At 31.0% G+C, this 22,063-nt stretch overlaps 2 protein-coding genes across 2 annotated transcripts; one reads left to right on the top strand and one right to left on the bottom strand.

The window, feature by feature from the left end:
* Positions 1 to 1,125: 1,125 nt before the first annotated feature.
* LOC123915110 lies at positions 1,126 to 20,167 on the top strand. The gene is made up of 13 exons (XM_045966261.1): positions 1,126 to 1,426; positions 2,997 to 3,063; positions 9,072 to 12,035; positions 15,814 to 16,311; positions 16,455 to 17,190; positions 17,361 to 17,546; positions 17,686 to 17,744; positions 17,994 to 18,098; positions 18,248 to 18,346; positions 18,435 to 18,530; positions 18,813 to 18,884; positions 18,999 to 19,101; positions 19,201 to 20,167. Exons 3-13 carry the CDS (start codon positions 9,072 to 9,074, stop codon positions 19,848 to 19,850), a joined length of 5,568 nt encoding a protein of 1,855 aa, XP_045822217.1. The 5' UTR covers positions 1,126 to 1,426; positions 2,997 to 3,063; the 3' UTR covers positions 19,851 to 20,167.
* Positions 3,574 to 4,159, bottom strand: LOC123915111. Its single transcript, XM_045966262.1, has 2 exons — positions 3,811 to 4,159; positions 3,574 to 3,707 (listed from the first exon to the last, which is right to left on the bottom strand). Exons 1-2 carry the CDS (start codon positions 4,157 to 4,159, stop codon positions 3,574 to 3,576), a joined length of 483 nt encoding a protein of 160 aa, XP_045822218.1.
* Positions 20,168 to 22,063: the final 1,896 nt, after the last annotated feature.

Below are 22,063 nucleotides of genomic sequence, written 5' to 3'. Positions count from 1 at the left end.
CAAGTTGACTAGGAAAGTTCAAAGCTCTAGGAGCTTTGGTAAGTTGTTGATCTTAGGTCAAGATCAAGGTGAATGTGTAAGTCTTGGATCTGTAACATTTAAGTGATTCTAGTGGACAAACTCACAGGTGGTGGGGACTGGACGTAACCCAAAGATTAGGGGTGAACCAGGATAACTCTTTGTGTTTATCTTCTTTCCCTTAACCTTTTATTTTCTGCATCTATTTTTACACAGCACAGATCATTCTTAGAACGATCTCACTGAGCACAAAATTAATTTTATTACTAACCATTTATTTTGTGACTTAAGTTAAATTTCAAAAAGGTTCACAATTCAAACCCCCCCTTCCTTGTGAACAACTTTGCTACTTCACCCCCCCCCCCCCCCCGATCGCAGTTGCGGGGGATCGAATCGTGGATCTCCCTACCAAGTTCAGCGTCAATCACCACTGAACCAACTAACGATTGAGAGGTGTACATTTCTTATGCCTACGGTGAAGCTAACAAGTGTCTGGATGTGTTGGCCAATACAGGCCGTGAGATGGAGTGTAATATTGAGTATTTTAATGTTTGTCTGAGTCGGATTAGACATTTATTTGCAGATGATAGTTTGCAGAAAGTGGTAAATGTATTGATTCGAGACTTAGAATTGTGCTCCTCTTTAAGGTCTTAAGTCTTAGATTCTCCCTGATACCAATTTGGGTGGGTTAATTTAGTTTCTTAAAAAAAAAGTGGTAAAAGAGAAGAATTTAATCTAAAACTCGATCTACTCAAATGCAGTTTTAACCCTTCAAATATCACCATTATCTGATTATGGCCATTCAAGTTTCAATTTCTTAATTTTAACTATTTAAGTTTCACAACTTTAACCCCACAATTTTCCCCCAACTTTACCCCATTTAACATTTGCCCCCCATTATTTATTTTTTTACTACCGGTTGCTTATCTGAAATTTTAAAAAAAGTCTATAGAATTAAAAAAATTGTTTTAAAAATAATATTTTTTATAAAAATAGTTTATTAATAGAGGATAAAATAAGTTTAGTAAAAAAATTCCTTTTATTAATTGAGGATAATGGTACAATTTTTTTTGAGGTATAATGGTACAATTCTTTTCTTGGTAAATTCCATTTTGTTTGTGCTTTGCTTGGTTGCTTAGTTTGGTATCATCATACGATTCACTCACTCAATCAATCAATGAATGTGTGCTTTGCTTTGTGCCTTCCTTCGATTACTTCCTTTACTGATTCTATTTCCATTCCTTCAAAGCTGTTATTATATATATAATCTCTACACAACAACGCAACAGAACTTCAAATACATTTGCTACTACAAAATTTATTCCACAAATTTAAAAAGGAAGCAAGAAGATTCATTGTTCATTCATACTGCAAATAATAATCGAAGAAGCTTCTACTCATGTTGTTTGTAAGCTACAGCTTTTCCACTTCTTTTTATTTATTTATCAATACACCTTCATGTTTATTTTGACATACTCAATTTAACTGAAACTAGTAATAATCAATTATTATCTATTAGTTAGAAATAAGCTATTTAGTTACAAACGGTTGTTAGTTATAATAAGCATGTTGGGGAGAGTCCCGGTGGAGCGTCAGGTCACCTCTCTTGTTGGGAAATCTGGGGAAGCGTCAAGCTAAATGCTCCAAAACCACAAGAGAGATACCACATCTCAACTAGGGGTGGGAATGGGCTAGACCGGCCTACAGGGGCCTATAGCCTAGCCTACATAGGCTCAGGCCAGACTATTTCTTTAAATTGACCATGCCAGAGCTTTTTTATCGGCCTATGTAAGTAAAAAGGTCAGGCTGCACACTATTAAAAAACCCTTTTATATTACTAGGTCAACCTATTTAAGTAAATATTAATAATATTTTTACTGCTATTATTATTTTTATATATTAAAATTTGTACTTTTGTACACCGGTTATTCTACTTATCCGCCTTAAGGGTAGATTTTCTAGCCATTAGGCTACTTGATAAAAAAAAACTAATTTGTACTTTGATTAAATTATAAATTTGTTAACCTTTTCGGTAGTAAACTGCATAGGCTCAGGCCAGGCGAGACTATTTCTTTAAATAGAGCCTACAAAGGGTTATTAGTTATAGTAAGCATGTTGGGGAGAGTCCGGTGGAGCATCGGGTCATCTCTCTTGTTGATCTGAATTTGATACCCCTTGTTGGGACGTCTAGGGGAGCGTCAAGTCAAATGCTCCAAGATCACAAGAGATAGACGCCACATCTCAACCCAAAATCTTAGCTTCATATACTCAATGTGAGACTTAACAACTCACACTTGAAACCCGAACAAAGTACTCCCTTCATAGTTTCTCCATGTCATGTTTTCTTCATATCTCATCATCATTACATTGACCTATTCCAATTGAAGCTTTAAATCATTGGCACAGTAGGAGGAGTACACCTTATGCTGCAGAACTTGAATTGCAGTGAACACTACACCTTCATTGTTCATACTATTTGAGCATGTGCTGAAATAAAGTAACAAACAATCATATGGTTCCCTTTTTAAAATAAAGATGTTATTCCTCATAACCTATATCTAATCAATGTCACCTTAGAAAGAAAAGTAAATTTAGTACTTATTTTGAGTATAATCTATGTAGTCACAACAATCAAAATGAGTGAAGCTATCTGTAATTATGATTCATATAGTTACATAGACAATATAGCAAAACTATATATATCGTTTATTTATCTTGAATGATTGTTGTCACTTAGATAAATTATCAGATAGAATTTATGTCGTTTAAGAATGATTGTAAAAGAAAGACCAAAAGTGTGAAATTAATGGATGATAAATTTGTGACCAATAATTAAGCTTTAAATGAATAGCTAGCTATACTCCTTAGAGTATGTAGAATGTTGATAAATTTAAAGCATAATTTGAATCTATAAATGAATTGCTTCTATTGTTTGTTCAGAACATGAATGATAGTTTATATTACTTCATATTCTATAGATGAGTAGATGTTAGCTGCTGGGGAGAAAGGAACTCTATACTGGTCAAAAGACAAACATTGGTTGAGGTAAATGAGTACTTTATCATTTTGTTACTTTCTCAGATTTTCTATTTGCATATGATTTCCATTTTCGATCTGCACTTCACTTTTCTACATGATTAACTTGGTTTATCATTATCAAAGATAAATTGGATATTTAGAAATCTGCTTAATGGATCTCAAACTTAGATATTGGATGGAATGCAATGTTTGAACTTTCTCAAATATTTGTTTAAAAGTGGAAAATAACACTGGATTGATACCAATTTAAGTAAATAACAAAGTTTGATGTCCACTAGGAAATACTCATAGGAGAGTCTGTTAACAGTATACTCACAAAGATAATGTTATTAATGAAGACGGATCCTCTTTTGAAAAGATGGATCTATTTCAGTGCAGAAAGGAAGTACAGAGGGAATAACAGAATTTTAGAGAGACCAATAATCACAAATTGCCTAACAATCACACTCATCACATGCCTATTTTATAGTCCTTGAGCCTAACGTTTGTTACACGTGCTCTGCTCTCTTTTCTCATTCACTCTCCACTACTTGTAGCCAACTTTGCAGAGTCATCATTCTCCTTAGTCATTTCTTTCATAAAAATACCCCCCTCTTTAAACTCAACCTTGTCCTCAAAGGTTGAAAGCTGGATAGTTGTCACAAATTTCCCTGAAGTCTTCGCACTAGCATTGTATCAACACTTGTGGAATATGTTGATTGCCTTGAAGTTGTATTCGAGCATCTAACACAGCAGTAGGCTACAACATTGGACCTGTCTCAGATGTTGTGAGAGGTAAACGAAAATAAGGCTCTTCGTTACTGCTCTTAAATTCCTTCAACTGAGATATGTGAAATACTGGATGTATCTTGGTAGTTGCAAGTAACTTTAGCTTATAGGCCAGATTTCCTATCTTTTCAATGACTGTTAATGGTCCAAACTGCCTCGTTGATAATTTCTTATTCTTCCTTAAGTCAACAGAATGTTGCCAATAAGGTTGCAGCTTGACCAAAACTATGTCTCCTACGTTGAAAATTCCATCTTTTCGTTTGTTATCAGCTTGGTTTTTCATCACTTGTTGTGCCCTCATCAGATGACGCTTGAGCTGCTCTATCACTTTCATCTCTTATGATATCCTGTTAATCCCAAAAAGCCTCTAACTTGCTTCAAATTTGTTGGAGGAGGTCATGCTAACACATCCTTGATCTTATTAGCATCCTTGGAAACTCCTTTTCTAGATACCACATGACCTAGTTAGTCCACTTCTTTCTCTCCAAAGGAGCATTTTTACAGTTTTGCAAATAGTTCATATTGTTGTGATACTTGTAAAACCCATTCAAAGTATTGCAGAAGGAATGACCATGAAGAGCTATATTTGAAGATATCATCGAAAAATACTAGAATAAATTTTCTCAATGCACTTTGGAAAATTTTATTCATATCCATTGGTGAGCTCAACTAAATAAACTGTCTGAGGTTACTTCTGAACTTACACTGTACACCCTGTTTCCTAGTTTGTTAAACTCTTACAATATTCGCCAATATATCCGGATTGATTCAGCTTAAATAGAGCTGCTCTGTGGCAATCGAAAGCTGACTAGCCAAAATCCATTTCTAATGACCTCATAAATTCATGCCATGAACGAAATGGGTGTGATCGTTGATTCATTTGAAGCCACAGAACAAGGTCGCGATCCAAATGTACCGTCAAAATCACTAACCTCGGAATATGGTGTGTTATGATACTCGAAAAATTGTTCCCCCTTAAAAATCCAGTGCAATACATTGCCTCGTCGAATCGGGAAAAATCGAGCTTAACAGATCATATCTAAAATGGTTGTTCGATCAAGTTCATTGCACCATGGGAAGACTCTGTTGAGTTGGCATGGTTTGCTTTTGAATGAGTGCCTCAAGAGCTTCATGAAGGAGATGGAAGCAATCTGCATTAGTAGCAAGTGTGATTGTTACGCAATTAGCGATTAGTCGCTTCTCTGTTCCCTTTTCTCATTCCCTCTCCACAACTTGTAACCAACTTTGCTGAGTCATCATTCTCATTCTCCTTAGTTATTTCTTTCATAACAAAGTCTTACCATTTCATGACCACATAAAAGATATAATAATGAAGCTCTACAAGTAATTACACAAATATTTAGAGCCTTAAGCTTCTGAGAATTAATAAACATAGGGCATCCTCTTCAACTTCGATTTCCAAAACATCTCTAATCACATGAATGTATAGAGACGGAGTTTGGCGATTTATTTTGTGATCATTTTATTAAATTAATTTTATCTACTTTTAGCGATCAACTTAGCAACTGATTTGGAGACATAATATTATCTGGTTGCTAGTTTTGTCTTACGATTTGTTTCAGTCGATAGACAAATTATACAGTCTATAAAGCGACACTAATCAGCTATAAAATTAACACGACTCAAGCCATATATCCCTTTTCGTCGTTTCGGAAAGCCGAATAAAATGATTCACATTTTAGGACAAAAATTTTATTCTAAAAATGAAGAAAACGCTTGTTTCAGTTTGGAGAGTACCTAAATAGGATTTTTCAAAAATCTTTTCAAAACAACTAAGGATCATTTCATTACAAGTCTACTCATATACAGAAAATGATTTTATGACACTTTCGCAATTTATTTTGAATATATAATTAATCACATAAACTCACTCTATAATAATATTAATAAAAGAAATGAGTAAAAAAATTGAAAACTAAACCCCTCTTCTTTAACTTCATTTTTGTCCCACTTAAACAAAATGAGAGGGAGATGACTTTTTTGGCCCACAAATTTGTTTCCTTGAGTTTGAAGGAAGAAAATAATTAAAAAAATTCAAAGGAGAGAAAGTACGTGTCATGTGATCTAAACTCATTTTTTCTTCGAGTTTACCAAAAATGATTTTACATCCGATTTAATATTTTTTTTATTTTACGAGACAAATATGACCGGTACAAAACTAGAATTTGCTAAACAACAAGTCTTACAACAATAGTTTTAGAATGGTCGCCATAATGATGGTGCAATCAATAAATAGTAAATGCAACCTCACATAATGAGTGTTTTGTATAAAATAAACAAAATAGTGGTTTTGATATTCAACAATTTAGAGATTATTTTTTATAGATTTTATAGAAACTAGTTTAAAGACCCGTACATTCGTAGGGTCATTGACTTTTATTCGATATTTAAGTTTGTCATTTATATTAAGGTAGAAAATTTATTTAGAATAAAATATTTAATAATTTGTTAAATAATATTGTGAGAATATAAGTGAAACTATTGTGCTATTTTTTTGTAAAACTTATTAAATGAATAAATTTGATTATAATTATCGATGATAAATTATCCAATTTTTTATGTATCTGTCACAAATTTTTTTATGTATCTGTCACAAATAATAGTCCCATGTATATTTTTTAATAAAAAATTAGAAATTTGATTAGGAATATTTAGGATAATTTAGAAAATTTGATAGTAATTAATTTTATTTTATTAGTATTATATTATTATTAAAAGTTAATAGTGTATTTTTTTTAATGAAAAATATGTTTCTATTTCTATTTATATATTCTTAATTTTATGCATATTAATCTCATTTTTCCTATCATTTTTTTATTGACTTTTTTTTCTTCTTTTAATAAATTATTGAGTTGATCGTATTAATCTGTTTTGTTGTTATTTTTATGAGAATATATTCGTTTTGTTTTGTTTCAATCTATAATATATGTTTTGTTTCTACTTTTAAGCATATCATCTTTTTTTTTTTATGTATTTATCTTATATTATTTCTATATTTTTTTTAGTGAAATTACAATGAAGGATATAAAACTTGCAACGCGGTTAAAAGTAATAAGGATAAATTAGTAACTTTGGTGGTAATTGATTTTAATATATTAGTAATTTTTTTAGTGAAATTACAATGAAGGATATAAAACTTGCAACGCGGTTAAAAATAATAAGGATAAATTAGTAATTTTGGTGGTAATTGATTTTAATATATTAGTAATAGAAGAAAAGTAAAATTTACTTTGTGTTTTTTTATTGTAATAAAAATCACTTTTTTTAATAATATAATTTTTAATTTGTTTGGATACAACATATAAAAATGTTGCTTATAAAAACAAAATGTAAAAATGTTTTTTTTAATTATTAAATAACCTCAATTTTTAGCTACTCTTAGCAGCTTCTCTTTTTTAATTGTTTTCTGATTATTTTTAGATTCTGATTTTTTTTTAAAAAAATTGTAACAAACAGATGCAATATTTCTATACGAGATTATTTTTATAAAAAAATATTTTTTTCTAAAAAAACGGTAACAAACAGCCTCTAAATAGTGTTCAAATTGTATGCATCAATGATTTCTTTAGTAATCATTTTTAAAAAAGCGACATTAAAAAATTAAATTATAAAAAAAAATTCGGAAAAATGAAATTATAATTAGTGTTTTATAATTATTCTCATTTTTATATCGACGCTATTAAAACAAAAATGCAAAATTTTATTAATTGGTTAATGACAAATATTTATATCGTGTATAAATTGTACATTTCAGGAGTTAGGATCCTCTTCATTTCTCATTATTTTCATTTCCTCCATTATTATATAGTTTTGGGAATATAAATGCAAAAATATGATATTAAGTGAGTTCAAATATTTTTTATACACCCAAAAACATTTAAAAACTTTGGTAATGGAAAAAATGGAAATTATAGAAAATGAAGAGGATCTCAACTCGTATGGAGTGCCAACAACTTCTTTAGCGTAAGTCAAAAAAAAAAAAACTTCTTTAGCGATCCATTTCCCAAAAAAAAAATAACGTTAAAGAATGCAAAGTTCTCATTTGTAGTTTTGTTTAGTATATTTATTCTCATTTATACGGTGACGATATTAAAAAAAATACTAAATTTTTAGTCACATTTATCATGTGTTTCACTTTTATAGTAAATTTTGTAATATAATTAGAATACTCTATTTATTCTCATTTTTACTTAGAAGATTTAAAGAAATTTAACTATAACTAATTGATTAGTGAAAAATAATTTTATCATTTATGAATCGTGAGCTCTATCACAATCTTTAGTAACTCATTTACCAAAAAACGTGAAAACAATTAAGTTTATAAAAATTATAATTGGTGTATTATAATTGTTTTTTTCTTCTAAAAAATATTATAAAAATATTATAAAATATATATATTTAAGTGATTCTTTTAGAGACAAATGTTTGGCCTATATATAACTTTTTATAATTATTGTATATTATAATTATTCTCATTTTAATATAGAAGATAAAAAAAAAAAAAACTAAATTTTACGTATTCATTAGTAACTAACAATTTTTCCATGCATGAGTTGTATGCCCCAACGATACGATTTTGTGGCTCATTTCTAAAACAACAACCTGAAAATAATTTTATCTAAAAATATATTAATTCGTATATTTTGGTGTGACAATAATGAAGTGACATTTTCATAAAAAAAATAAACAATGAAGTGACATACCCAAAAAAGACGAATAAGTTGGCTAAGTTTAATAGCATATCTTGTATTTTGTCTTCTGGAAAAAACATTTATACTACTTCTAAAAATGCTAATATGCCAAATGGATAGCATAAACTTTATGTTAAAGTTTCATTTAATTTATTTTTATTTTTCTAGAAACTGTTTAATTATTGGGATTTTTAAAAGCCTGGTATGATTGTCTCGTTTAAAAAGCCTATGCTTAACGGTTAACATACTTAACTAAATACAGTATGATTTTAAGAAGCTTTATCCTAGCTTTTTTACTAAACGAGTAGGTTAGGCTATAGGCTGCACGACCTATTTCCACCCCTATTTTGATGAGAGTTTTTGGCCCCATTTATCTCTCTAAAAAAAATACAGTTAGCATTTTGTTTTTATTTTGATCATCTACATATACCTTTAATTTTATATTTGTTTCTCATTCAACTTAATTAGAAAAAAAATAAACAAATACATGGTAAGTTTTTTATGTCTAACTTTGATCTATGGAACTTGATTTAGATGGAGGGTATCTCGACAGATTTGGGGAAGACATTTGTAGAGAAATTGATAAACGGTGTAATAGGAAAATCACGTTATCTATTTTGCTACAAGTGCATTGCCAACGAATTTGAATTAGAGAAGGAAAAATTGGAAGCAGAATGGGAAACTATGACACAGCGTTTTACAAAGGCAAAGGAAAAAGGTAAAGATATTCAATCTAATGCTCAATTTTGGGAAAAGCAAGCTAATAAGCTCATTCAAGAGGACACTAAGTTAAAACAAAGATGTTTTTTTGGATTTTGCCCTGATTGCATATGGCTATATAAAAGGGGAGAGGAGTTGACAAACAAAACGGAGGAAATTAAAAAATTGATGGTAAAGGGAGAGAAACTTGAAAATGTTGAACTCACCCGTAGTCTTCCAGATGTTGAGCGTTATTCTTCTCAATCTTACATTTCTTTTAAAACTAGGGAGTCGAAATACAATGAGCTTTTGAATGCACTAAAAGATGACAGTTACTATACAATTGGATTGCATGGGATGGGGGGCACAGGAAAAACTACCATGGCAAAAGAAGTGGGCAACCAACTTAAGACTTCAATGCAATTTAATCGTGTCATCTTTACTACAGTGTCCAATACTCCTAATATAAAAAAGATTCAAGATGATATTGCTGGACACTTGGAATTGGAATGGAGGGCCACCAATGAGTCAACCCGGCCTACACAGCTATGGGACAGACTCATCAATGGTGAGAAAATTCTTGTGATATTGGATGATGTTTGGGATTATCTCAATTTTGAAGACATAGGGATTCCAAATAGTGATAATCACAAAGGATGCAAAGTTCTTGTAACCACACGATATTTGAAGGTATGCAACAAAATGTCATGTGCAAAAACAATTCAACTAGAACTCTTATCTGAAGAAGAGGCATGGGAAATGTTCAAAAGGCATGCTGAGCTAAGTAATATTTCCTCCAAAAATATTCTTGACCAGGGATGCAAAATTGCACGTGAATGCAAAGGATTACCAATTGCAATTGCTACTATCGCCAGAAGTTTGAAGGGAGAAAAGCGTCAAGAAAATTGGGATGCTGCCTTAAACTCCTTACAAAATCCTATGCTCATGGCCGGTGTTGATGACACTAAGGTTGACATTTATAAATGTTTGAAGTTTAGCTATGATAATTTGAAGGATAAAAAAGCCAAGGAATTGTTCCTCTTATGTTCTATATTCCAAGAAGATGAAGAAATCTCTACTGAAATTCTAACCAGACTTGGCATAGGAGTCGGCCTCTTTGGGGAAGATTATAAAAAATACAACCATGCTCGAACTCTTGTAGTTGTAGCAAAAGATAATCTCCTTGATTCATGTCTACTGTTGAGTACAAATAAAAGAGATGTAAAAATGCATGACTTGATTCGTGAAGTAGCCCAATGGATTGCAAATAAAGAGATACTAGCAGTAGATTTTTCTAACAAAACTCAAAAGTCATTAGTTGGAAGGGATAATAATATCAAATATTTGTTATTTGAGGGAAATCCAATGGATTTGTGTTCCTCTGGGTTTGATGGTTCTAAACTTAAGATTCTGATTTTCATTGTGGACAATGGTTGCTTTGTTGATTCATTCTTTAAAAGTATTGCAGGGCTTCTAGTTTTGAATTTAAGAGCAGGTAACCAAAGTACTATATCATTACCACAATCAATTCGGTCATTGACGAATATTCATTCTCTATTAATTGAAAATGTCAATTTGGGTGACATATCTGTTTTGGGAAGCCTGCAAAGTCTTGAGACACTTGATTTGGTTCGTTGTTCAATTGAAGAACTTCCACAAGAAATTTCCGACATGAAGAAACTTCGATTGTTGAACTTGGAACGCTGTACCGTTAAACATAATAATCCATTTGAAGTTATCCAAAGATGCCCATCACTTGAGGAATTGTACTTCAGAGTTAGTTTTAATGATTCTTGTCAAGAAATAACCTTACCTGCATTGGAAAGGTATCAACTCATTGAGGATTTTGGTGAAATGTACGATTTTTCACTATCAAAATGTGTGTCTCTTCAAGATAAATATTTGTCAGAAGCTACAGTTAAGCATGTGATTCCAACAGCAGAGATTCTTAGATTGGAAGGAACTAAGAAGGGGTGGAGAAATCTCATGCCGGAAATTGTTCCTATACATCAAGGTATGAATGATCTAATTGAGCTTCGTTTGGAAAAATTTTCACAACTAGAGTGCCTCATAGACACTAAACATATTGGTTCTCCAGTACCAAATGTGTTTTCCAAATTGGATGTACTAAAGCTCATCGAAATGAATAATTTGAAAGAATTATGCAATGGTCCCATCTCCTCTGACTTTTTGAACAATTTAAAGGAGCTGACACTAATATCATGCTCAACATTGGTTTCTGTTTTTGATTTGTCAACTTCTCAAAGTCTGTTGCAGCTAGAAAGGTTGGTAATATGGAATTGTGAGCAATTGAAAAACATAGTTACTAATGAAAGGAAATCAGATGACAAGAGTTGCAACATATTGTTTCCAAAGCTGAAAGTTGTCTATATTGAAAGGTGTCAGCAATTACAATTTATATTTCCACTTTTTTCTGCGGAAGACCTTTTGTTATTGGAAACTATCACATTAAGGTATTGTGATAATCTGAAACACATATTTGGCCAACACCAAGATGTGGAACTTGCTTCACTGAAAAAGTTAAGGCTTGAAGGTTTGCCAAATTTCATCGGCATATTTCCAGAATCAAATGATTTATTTGAAGGGTCATCTCATTCCATTTCAAAGCCACAAACACAATTGGAGGTGGAGCCTATCAAATCCAATAAGTTCCCATGGAGTCATGTGTGTTGTTATGGATATAATAATAAATTGAGGGATAGCAGTAGCAGCACAAGTACTAAGATTCCAATCCCATCGGTATATGAGGATCAACCGCAACATTGCTCAATCTCATTGGTAACATTCTCTCATATATTTTTAATGTTAACTTTTGATATTTTTTCTTTTTTGACTAAAACTTTTGATACTTTTTCTTGTTAATGTTTTACTAGTATAATACCGTGCATAAGCATGGGTCGCGACATTGTTGCGATTTTTTTATCATAGGACGAATATTGTATAGTGCGAAATTAGTCGGTTACAAATATTACTCCCTCCGTTTCAAATTATTTGTCATTTTAGAAAGAAAAAAAAACAAATAATTAAGAAAGTGTATTTTTGCACTTTATTTTTCTATTATATCCTTAACAACACACATGTGTATAACAGTTAATTTAAATTTTTCATCAGCAACAATTTAGTCATCGTGTACAATAGTTAATTAAAATTTTTTATCAACCATAACTTGTTTCCTATGTATAGTAGTTATTTAAAAACATATATCAAAATTCATATTTAATTCATCATTTTCAAACTAAGTTAACCTTTTGCTAGAGAGATTTCTATAATATACTAAATATTATCGCGGAAAAAAAATCAAAATTTCAAATGTTATACATGAGTTGATTTAAAAGCATGACAAAAAATTGTGACAAAAAATATTTGGGATTATGAAAAAATAGGTAATTTTTGAGTAAAAATACAAGTCTGTAGTGAAAATATAAAATAATATGTATGCAAATAAACACGTGCGTTAATATATAAGTAGAAATATAAGTCCCAGTAAAAATTATAAAAAAGTAGGCATGCGTATTAATATATGAGGAGTAATATAGATATGCGTAGAAATTATAAAAAAAATAGACACTTGTATTTATATGAGTATACGTTCTCATAGAAATTATAAAAGATAGATACTATGTGTGCTTTTGCTGAAAATCTTGGTTTAAGCTCAACTTTCATGACTGAATTATGTGGTGCTATTAGAGCTATTGAGATAGCTGCTGATAACAATTGGACGAATTTTTGGTTGGAAAGTGACCCATCTCTAGTAGTCCTTGCTTTTAAATCTCTTGACCCAGTACCTTCGTCTCTTAGAAATAGTTGGATTAATTGTTTTTAGGCCTGAGCATCGGTCGGTTTTGGTCAAGTTCGGGCCGAAAATTACCAAATTGGTAAAAACTGCAACCATTTAATTTGGACTCAATTCTGACCGTTTATATCTTCGGTTTGTTCGGGTGTCGCTTACAGGTGGCGGGTCGAATGAGTCGGTTATTACGGGTTAGATTGAAACTTTGTTTACATCTAAAACTCCTCCATTATCCAAAAATTCATAATTTTCGAATAGTTTAATACCTCGTACACAATGCAACAAAAGATAGAAGAACTAAATTAAAAAACAAAGAGGGTGAGATACAGTTACTTTGTTTCAAATATGTAGATCTAAAGACAATAGAATATCAAGTAGAACATAACGTATAAGCTTTATAAAATATAACTTTTCTCTCTTATATCAAAGATGAATAAAAACAACAAAGAGAAGAGTATATGAGATTGAGAGGGAGAGTGAGCGAAGAAAAAAATTAATTTGAATCTTGTTCGGTCGATTTTGGTTATGGAAAGATGGAATTTTAGAGAAGGAAAAAATTAATTTGAATCGTAATGGTTGAATCTTAATAGTCAACCTTACTAGTATAGTATAGGTCTCTCGTAGAAATCACCAAAAAAATTATGTCATAGTATTAATATATGAGTATAAATATAAGTATCGTAGAAATCATAAAAAAATAGACAACCTTATTAATATATGAGAAAAAATATAGGTTTCATAGAAATCACAAAAAAAATTAGATCCTCGCACGTATTAATACATGAATATAAATATAGGTCAGTAGAAATTATCAAAAAATAGACAACCTTGTAAATATATGAGTAAAAATATAAGTCTTATATAAATAAAAATATAAAAGTAATGTGATAATAATTATAATAATATTATTTTATTATAATTTAGTGTGAAAAAATAAAAATTAATAATGATTTCTTAGAAATGAGTATTGGACCTAACTCATCCTTATAAAACCGGCTTGTAAGGTGAGGATTGCCCCTGGTTTATAAACATTTAGTCAGGTCATCTCTCAACCGATGTGAGACTTCTTAACACACCCCCTCGCGTCCAGCGCTATTGGCTTGGTACGCGGATATAAATGGTAGGTGACCCGATATCGGGTGGCCCAACGGATCTTGGAGAGGCTCTGATACCATCTTAGAAATGAGTATTTGACCTAACTCATCCTTACAAAACTGGCTTGTAAGGTGAGGATTATCCCTGGTTTATAAACATTTAGTCAGGTCATCTCTCAACCGATGTGGGACTTCTTAACATGATTAGATTGAAAAGACAAATATAGTTAAATAGCTCCTAATTTAATGAAGTGTCAATAAAAGAAAATGAATAGTTTAGAATAGTTTGAGAATTTCATCTGTAGTTTACTTTCTTATATATATATATATATATATATATGAGGAGAGATCTGTTGACTCCAGAAGTATATATATCGTTTAAAACGTTATTGAGAGATGTAATATTTAGTGTCAAACTAGTTTGTGTCATTTGATCCTGGCCCATATATATATATATATATATATATATATCGATTACCACCAAAGTTACTAATTTATCCTTATTACTTTTAACCACGTTGCAAGTTTTATATCTTTCATTGTAATTTCACTAAAAAAAATAATAAAAAATATATATATAGAAAGAATATAAGATAAATATAAACAAAAAAAATAAAATAATATGCTTAAAAATAGAAACAAAACAGATTATAGATTGAAACAAAATAGAACAATCTAAACTCAAAAAAATAGCAACAAAACAAATTAATACGTTAAATTCAATAATCTATTAAAATAAAAAATAGAATTAAATAGTCAGTAAAAAAATAAGATGAATATTCATAAAATAAAATCATGAATATAGAAATAGAAACTTAAAGTCATAAACAATATTTTTCATATAAAAAAATACTACTATTAATTAATAATAATAATAATAATACAATAAAGTTAATTACTAACAAATTTACTAAATTATCCTAAATATTCCTAATCAAATTTCTAATTTTTTTTATTAAAAAATATACACGGGACTGTTATTTGTGACGGATACATAAAAAATTGGATAACTTTATCATTGATAATTAGGGTTAAATATGCATAACGTCCCTGCACTTACGAGTCATTTGAGTTTTAGTCCCTGCATTTTAAAAACATTTCATTTTGCCAATGTACTTTCATTTTACTTTAAAAATGGTCCTCAGACCTTTTTTGTTGTTGTTGAAATGACACATTTTTGTTGATCCGTCACTGTTGACTGGACTTTAGAGTTGATGACTAATTTAATTTTGCAGTGAATCGATCAAAATACCCTTAAATAAGTAATTTTTTAAAAGTAAAATAAAATTGACACATCATAAAAAAATGGGTTCAGGGACCATTTTTAAAGTAAAATGAAAGTGCAGTGGCAAAATGAAAGGATTTTAAAATGCAGGGACTAAAACTCAAATGACCCGTAAGTGCAGGGACATTTTGCATATTTAAGCCTTGATAATTATAATCAAATTTATCCATTTAATAAGTTTTACAAAAAATAGCACAATAGTTTCACTTATATTTTAACAATATTGTAAAACAAAGTTTTAAATATTTTATTTTAAATAAATTTTATATCATAATATAATGACAAACTTAAATATCGAATAAAAGTCAATAATCCACGCACCCACGTAAAGGGATTGTTTGGTTTGATTTAAATTAACTCCTTTATTATATTTGGATTACACTACAGGAATCGTATTGTCTTTTAAGGCTATCACATGTCATGTGCAATATTAAAGTGATAGTACTGGCTTATATTCCAAGGTTAAAATCAGTGTTTACGTTGTCTGTTGCATCAAAAATGTTGTTGTTGGAGAGCTTGGATATATGTAATTGTGATGAAATGGAGCACATAGTAGTAGATAATGGAGATGGCAGTAGTACTGGGGTCAATATTGTGTTCCCAAAATTAGAAGAGCTCTATGTTTTTCGCTGTGAGAAATTGGAATACATATTTGGAAACATTAATGCTAGTGATCTTCATAACTACCTTCATCTTCCAGCTTTGAGATCTCTCTATCTTAACAATCTTCCAAGTTTAATTGGCATGGGTACCAAAAACTATCACACAATATTGTCACACTTGGCGGAAATTACAATCAATAGATGCCCCAAGGTTGATAATAAATCTATTATTGGTGATTTTGTTTATTCAATGTCAAAATCTCAGGACAGTACAACCATTAAGGTAGGTACCCCTCTTTCCATCCATATATTTTATTGCTTGTGAAATCATTAATCAATCTTAATAATTAATATCATTGGAATAAAGAATTATATATAAAATTTATTTATGCTTTGATATAATTTCCTAATTCTCATATATTGTAGGATTTAAGTGGATATGATTTGGCACCTCATCTTGCTTTGCAACAACTCAGGGCAACAAACTCTAAATTCCAATGCATCTTTTATCTCGATGAAATAAATGGAAAACAAAGGAACTTAGGATTGCAAGAGATTGAGTTGGATAATTTGGCTCATATGACATACCTTTTCGTGGGTCCCAAAAATTGTTTTTCCCTCCAAAACTTATTGAAGATAAAAATTGTCCGATGTGAAAAATTAGAAATGATATTCTCAACATGTGTTTTAAAATGTCTACCACAGTTGCTTCATCTAATGATAGATGAATGTGATGAGTTGCAATATATCATTGAAGAAGATCATGTGGAGAATAAAGAAATATCAAATGATCATATGTTTCCAATTAGGACATGTTTTCCAAAACTGAAAACACTTGTTGTCAGGAAGTGTAACAAGTTGAACTATGTATTTCCAGCCTCCATTTGTACAGAGCTACCTGAGCTACTGTTTCTCATGATACAAGAAGCATGTAAGCTACAGAAAATATTTGGAGGAAGTGAAGAAATTGATCAAAAAGTTGGGATTCCAAACCTACGTATTGTAGTATTTGTCGAACTACCAAGCTTTTTTCAGGGGATCCAATTTCAAACTGTAAAATATCGTCTTGTACACAATTGTCAACAACTCTCTTTGAATTCAACTTCAACATCAACTGACGTTATATCAACTCTCGAGTCCACTTGTTTTGAATATGAATTAGGTATAAATTAATAATCCATGTCATGCCGTTATTGAAGGAAATATGAGAGGAACTATATATGTATTACTAATGTTCTTTTTATTTGTTTGATAACATTCATTATAAAAGTTATGTTTTGTTACTACCTAATGGTGTTATTAATTGTTAATTTATAACTTTTTGCTATTTAGATTATGAATTGGTAGGATATATGCGGAATGTGAAGGAAGAATTAGAAGAACATTTTAAAGCCGAAGATACAAGTGGCGGAAATCTAAATGGCACTGTGATTCAATCATCAACATCTGGAAATGAAAATGCCATTGAAGATGTTGATCATGGTGGCTCTCAAGAAAAAACTCAGACTAATAATAAAGGTGAATACTTTTTGGATCAATTTTCTTTTCTTATGCTACCTCATCACCCTATTGATGTTGATCATGTTGTTTAGGTTTTCTAAATGACGATGTTTTCATGAAAGTAAGCTTAAATATTTATTCAATCTTATACTTTCAGCGGAGCCTTCTAAAGAAGAGTCTGAATCAACATCAAGGCACGAGTTGACTTCTACACAGGTCAATATCAATCTATTTATTAAAGCAACCACACCTGAATATAATCTCTATGTCAATGAATCAAACACGTTATTTGTTTCATATTACTACAGAATGTCAGACCTTCTCATGAAAATAATGTAATATAGTACCACCTCGTTGTGCATATAAAGCTAAAAAGAAATATTAAAGAAAATAAATTTTACTTAGCCTACTACTGTACTTAAAAATATGCTGCAACTGATTTACATTTACGTGATATGCAATTAGTTGGAGGGTTCAACGTCCGGAGAAACAGCAGCAGGAACTTTGCCTGCCATTTCAGGAAAAAAGAATGAGCCAACTATACAAATAGATATTGCTCCTAAACAAAAGGCATTCCCCTACTTTGCTTCTATTGTTTTTTAACTTTTTTCATTGCAGAAATTGAATTGAATTTTTAACTTTATTTATTCTAGCTAATAACACATGAACACAAATATACAATAACCATGACGATGAATCAAACACATGATATTTTGTAGATAAAAATGAAACAAGAAGCAGAGGCAAAGCATGAATTTGTTGAAAAGGTTCCTGATTTAGAGATACCACCAGTAGCAATATTACCAACAGACTCAAAAGTAATTTGCAGACCATGTCAAATTCTTTTAGTTAGTAATGGGTGTAATTAATAGCTTCATACCACTAATGTGATTGTTCTTATTACAGGTATTAATGAATGAACAATCAATGGATCAACAAATGAAGACACAACAGTCAGATGCAGAAATCGATATTACAGCCAAACATTCTCTAGAAAATAATGTAATATAGTACCACCTCATTGTGAATATAAATCTAAAAATAAAATATTAAAATAAATAACTTATACTTAAAAATATGCTGCAACTAATTTACATTTTCATGCTATGAAATTAGTTGGAGGGTTCTACGCCAGAAAAAACAGCGGTAGGAACTTTGTATTTAGATATTGCTCTTAAACAAAAGGCATTTCCCCTATTTCGCTTGTATTTTTTGTTTTTACTATTTTTCAATGCAGGAGTTGAATTATATTACAATCTTAAACATGCTTTTAATTTTAAGCAGGGTACCATGATAAGTGTTGAAGAAGGAACTACATCAATTCATGATAAAAACATAACATTATCAACTCATCCAGTAAGTTAATGGCCGGCCCGATACATATTGAGGCTTAATATATTTTATTTAAATTTTCTTTTACATTGCTGACTAAATTATCGTTTACATTTGTTTATTAATTTCAATTTCTAGGAAGATGGAGATGGAAAAATATGTATACCCTCTTTTTCAATTGTCAATACAAAGCCTCCTGCTACAAAAGATGTTGATATTGGAGCCTCTAAGGAAACTATTGGTGAGTTTCGTTTTTTATTTATTTAAATATTAAGGTTTCTCCTCCCACCTTTAATTTGTTTAGTTTGCTGAATATAAGTGAATAAATGAACACTTGTAGCAATGAAAGACATTAACAAGCTGATCGAAGAAGACCCACTTCTTGCACTTGAGAAGCTTCTTACTGGAGTGCAAAGTTTTTCAATTGGAACTTTACTTCAAGAATTGAAGACTTTGATGGACTCATCATCAGACATTGACCATCTTGTATCGAACCAAGAGTCCAAGTCAAAATTGATTTCTCTTTTTCATGGATTGAATCAGCATCAAAGACTCCTACCTTCTGATGTGAAGGATTTTGTTGAGAAAGTACAGAGCTTCTTCAATGATAACATGATCAAACACGCTACTTATCAACAAGTACTTAAGAAGCACAACCAACTTCTTGATTTGAAAACCGATCTCATGAACAAGCTTAGGAGTGCAAAGAGTACACAAGCCCACATTGACAGTGAAACTTCAACTGCCAATGCTAAGATACATGAGCTCTCTTTACAAATTGAAGATCTTGAGAATCAAAGAGATGGTTTGAAGTCCTTGGTGAACAAATGTGATGTTCAGAAGATGAAGTTGAAGGCTGAATGCACTGAGTGGGCTCAACAAAGTAGAGAATTACTTTCGGCACTTGCTTCATCAGAGGTCGAAGTAAGAGAAGCTGAACGTGCAAAAAAAGGTTTTGCAAATTTAAAATCATCGTTTCCTATATTTTAGGAAGGAACAATAAGTTGAGTCGAAAAGAATAAGAATAATAAGTTGCAATATTTTCTTATGTGTGTGTATTGCTTGTAGTGATATCTTTTAGTTTGAACTTTGTGTGGAATGATATGTGTGTTATATTTCCTCGAAAGTTATGGTGGTTGAGACTTCGATTTTTCCATGCTTTGTTATTTGTTGCTCTGTACTCTTTTTTCCTGAAAAGGTTTTTAATGAGGCAGATGTTGAATTCTCTTGATTATTTTGGTTTGGGTTTTGGTCTAGTCCGCCCAAATACTTTTGTATCTTCCTTTTTATTTAATAATATTTCTAAAGTGCTCCAAATGATAAGTGGCGGCTAAGGGGTGCCAACTTAATTGGGATGTCTGAGTTTGTGATGTGATGTTTTTACACTATTTATGCTAATGTGAATGTTCTGGATGTGGATTAGGTGTTCTTTCTTTGTATAATTACTAGATATCCAACCCGTGCAACGCACGGGCAAGCATTTATTATATATTTTAATTTTTAGTACCATGATAAATAATTAGCCATAATAGTATAATTTTAAATAATTGACCTAAAAAGAAATATATGCATACAAAATAGTGCATGTATAAGACGTTTGTGGAATGTTCCAATTGGGAATTTATGTACACAATCCATCCATATATAATTGTAACATTGGTGCATATATATAGCAGTGGATGGTAATGCACTGACTATTATTTTCCAAACAACCAAACTAAGCAAATGACGTTAATCAGTAAATAAAACTTAATACTTATAATGTAAGGGTGGGATCATAGTTAGAGTACATGACATGGAAGGAATTTATAAGTTGTTCAAAATACAAACCATTAAAGAACCTTAAACGAAAGGAACATTGACCAATTGTCTTTGAGAAGTCTGAATATAAGAAAGCATGATTAGGAAATGGCCTAAAACAAATTTTCAACATATCATTATATATTAAGCTATGGTGAAGCTGCACGGATAATCATCACATTCATGTATTGCGGCGGGTTCTCAATCGAGCACTTCAAAACATCTCCAGGATTCAATTTGAACTCATCCTTGAATTGATACCAACCATCACCAAGATATCTTTCATTTTTGTAGCGACTTGAAGTGATGATTGTGCAGCTAATCACTCTTCCTGTGCTGACATCCCTCATCAAAATGTTGTCCTGTTTTGCCGGAAGAACATGTTTTGATGTTTTGTTCGGAAAATGCTACAAAAAAATTAACATAGAAAAAGTGAACTAAAATTAGTAAAATAAAAATTATTTAAAAACATTGCTAATTATAAATTGAACTTACCAAAACTTGCTTGGTAAATGCCATAGACTCTGTGATCTTGATATGAAAGTGATAGTGACGAATCGGATCGTCCTCATCAGCATACATTGAATTATTATTGCTATCATGTAAGAATTGTAGCATATCATCATCCTCATCCTCATTGTCATCCTCATCCTCATTCTCATTATCATCATCATCATCATCGTCGTCATCATCATCGTCATCCTCATCATCATCATCATCGTCATCGTCATGATCATCATCATCCTCATCCGAAGATAAAATTATTACCGGTGTTTTATCACCAACAGACTTAACAACAGGACTTGTTTTGCCACCTCTTTTTTGGATCATAACAAACTGATTGTCCTTAAACTGAAAATCCAGAAAAACATTTGTAGGTTTCTTAAATCCAAATATGTTAGCAACTTTGAAGCCACCGGTCAAATACCATACTCCTTTCCTACATTTAAGTAAGGCATCTGCTCGTCGATGCTTACTGTTTGTTATTGACACAGGCCTTGAGAAATCGATGATGCTTTCAAAGTTTTTTACAAAAGTAGGACAAATGTCAATTCTCTCCTACATATGATATGATATAATATTTAAAAAAAAAAAAAGAATGACATTCAATAAGAGTTGTTTTAATGTCTAAAATTAAAATATATTGTAATAACATATTTTGCCATATAGTCAATACCTCGTCAGGGGAAATAACAGTCTGGAAACGACTCTCCGGATTAAATGAGCAGTCATTAGATCTGTTTTGATAAAAATAGCATGAAGATATACATCAATATTTTATTTACAACTATTTCATTATTTTGATTCGCAATATGAATAATTTTTAAAAAAAATTAAGTTACCTATTAGGATGCCTTGATGGAGAAGCTTTCGAAACTGAACAACCGCCTTCAACTATTGGA

The sequence above is a fragment of the Trifolium pratense genome, linkage group LG3 (assembly GCF_020283565.1).
Source record: "Trifolium pratense cultivar HEN17-A07 linkage group LG3, ARS_RC_1.1, whole genome shotgun sequence".
In the NCBI taxonomy this organism is placed as follows: domain Eukaryota; kingdom Viridiplantae; phylum Streptophyta; class Magnoliopsida; order Fabales; family Fabaceae; genus Trifolium; species Trifolium pratense.
Note: the sequence above shows the minus strand (reverse complement) of the source record. Positions and strands in the feature narration are given on the sequence as shown.

Bases quoted from the DNA above. Each gene is read 5' to 3' on its own strand.
- LOC123915111 (XM_045966262.1), bottom strand. From the start codon at position 4,159: ATGAAAGTGATAGAGCAGCTCAAGCGTCATCTGATGAGGGCACAACAA. The intron at 3,708-3,810 runs GTCCAATGTTGT...CGAAGACTTCAG, and splicing joins TCTCACAACATCTGAGACAG to GGAAATTTGTGACAACTATC.
- LOC123915110 (XM_045966261.1), top strand. From the start codon at position 9,072: ATGGAGGGTATCTCGACAGATTTGGGGAAGACATTTGTAGAGAAATTG. The intron at 12,036-15,813 runs GTAACATTCTCT...ATTACACTACAG, and splicing joins AACATTGCTCAATCTCATTG to GAATCGTATTGTCTTTTAAG. The intron at 17,745-17,993 runs GTCAATATCAAT...ATATGCAATTAG, and splicing joins ACGAGTTGACTTCTACACAG to TTGGAGGGTTCAACGTCCGG.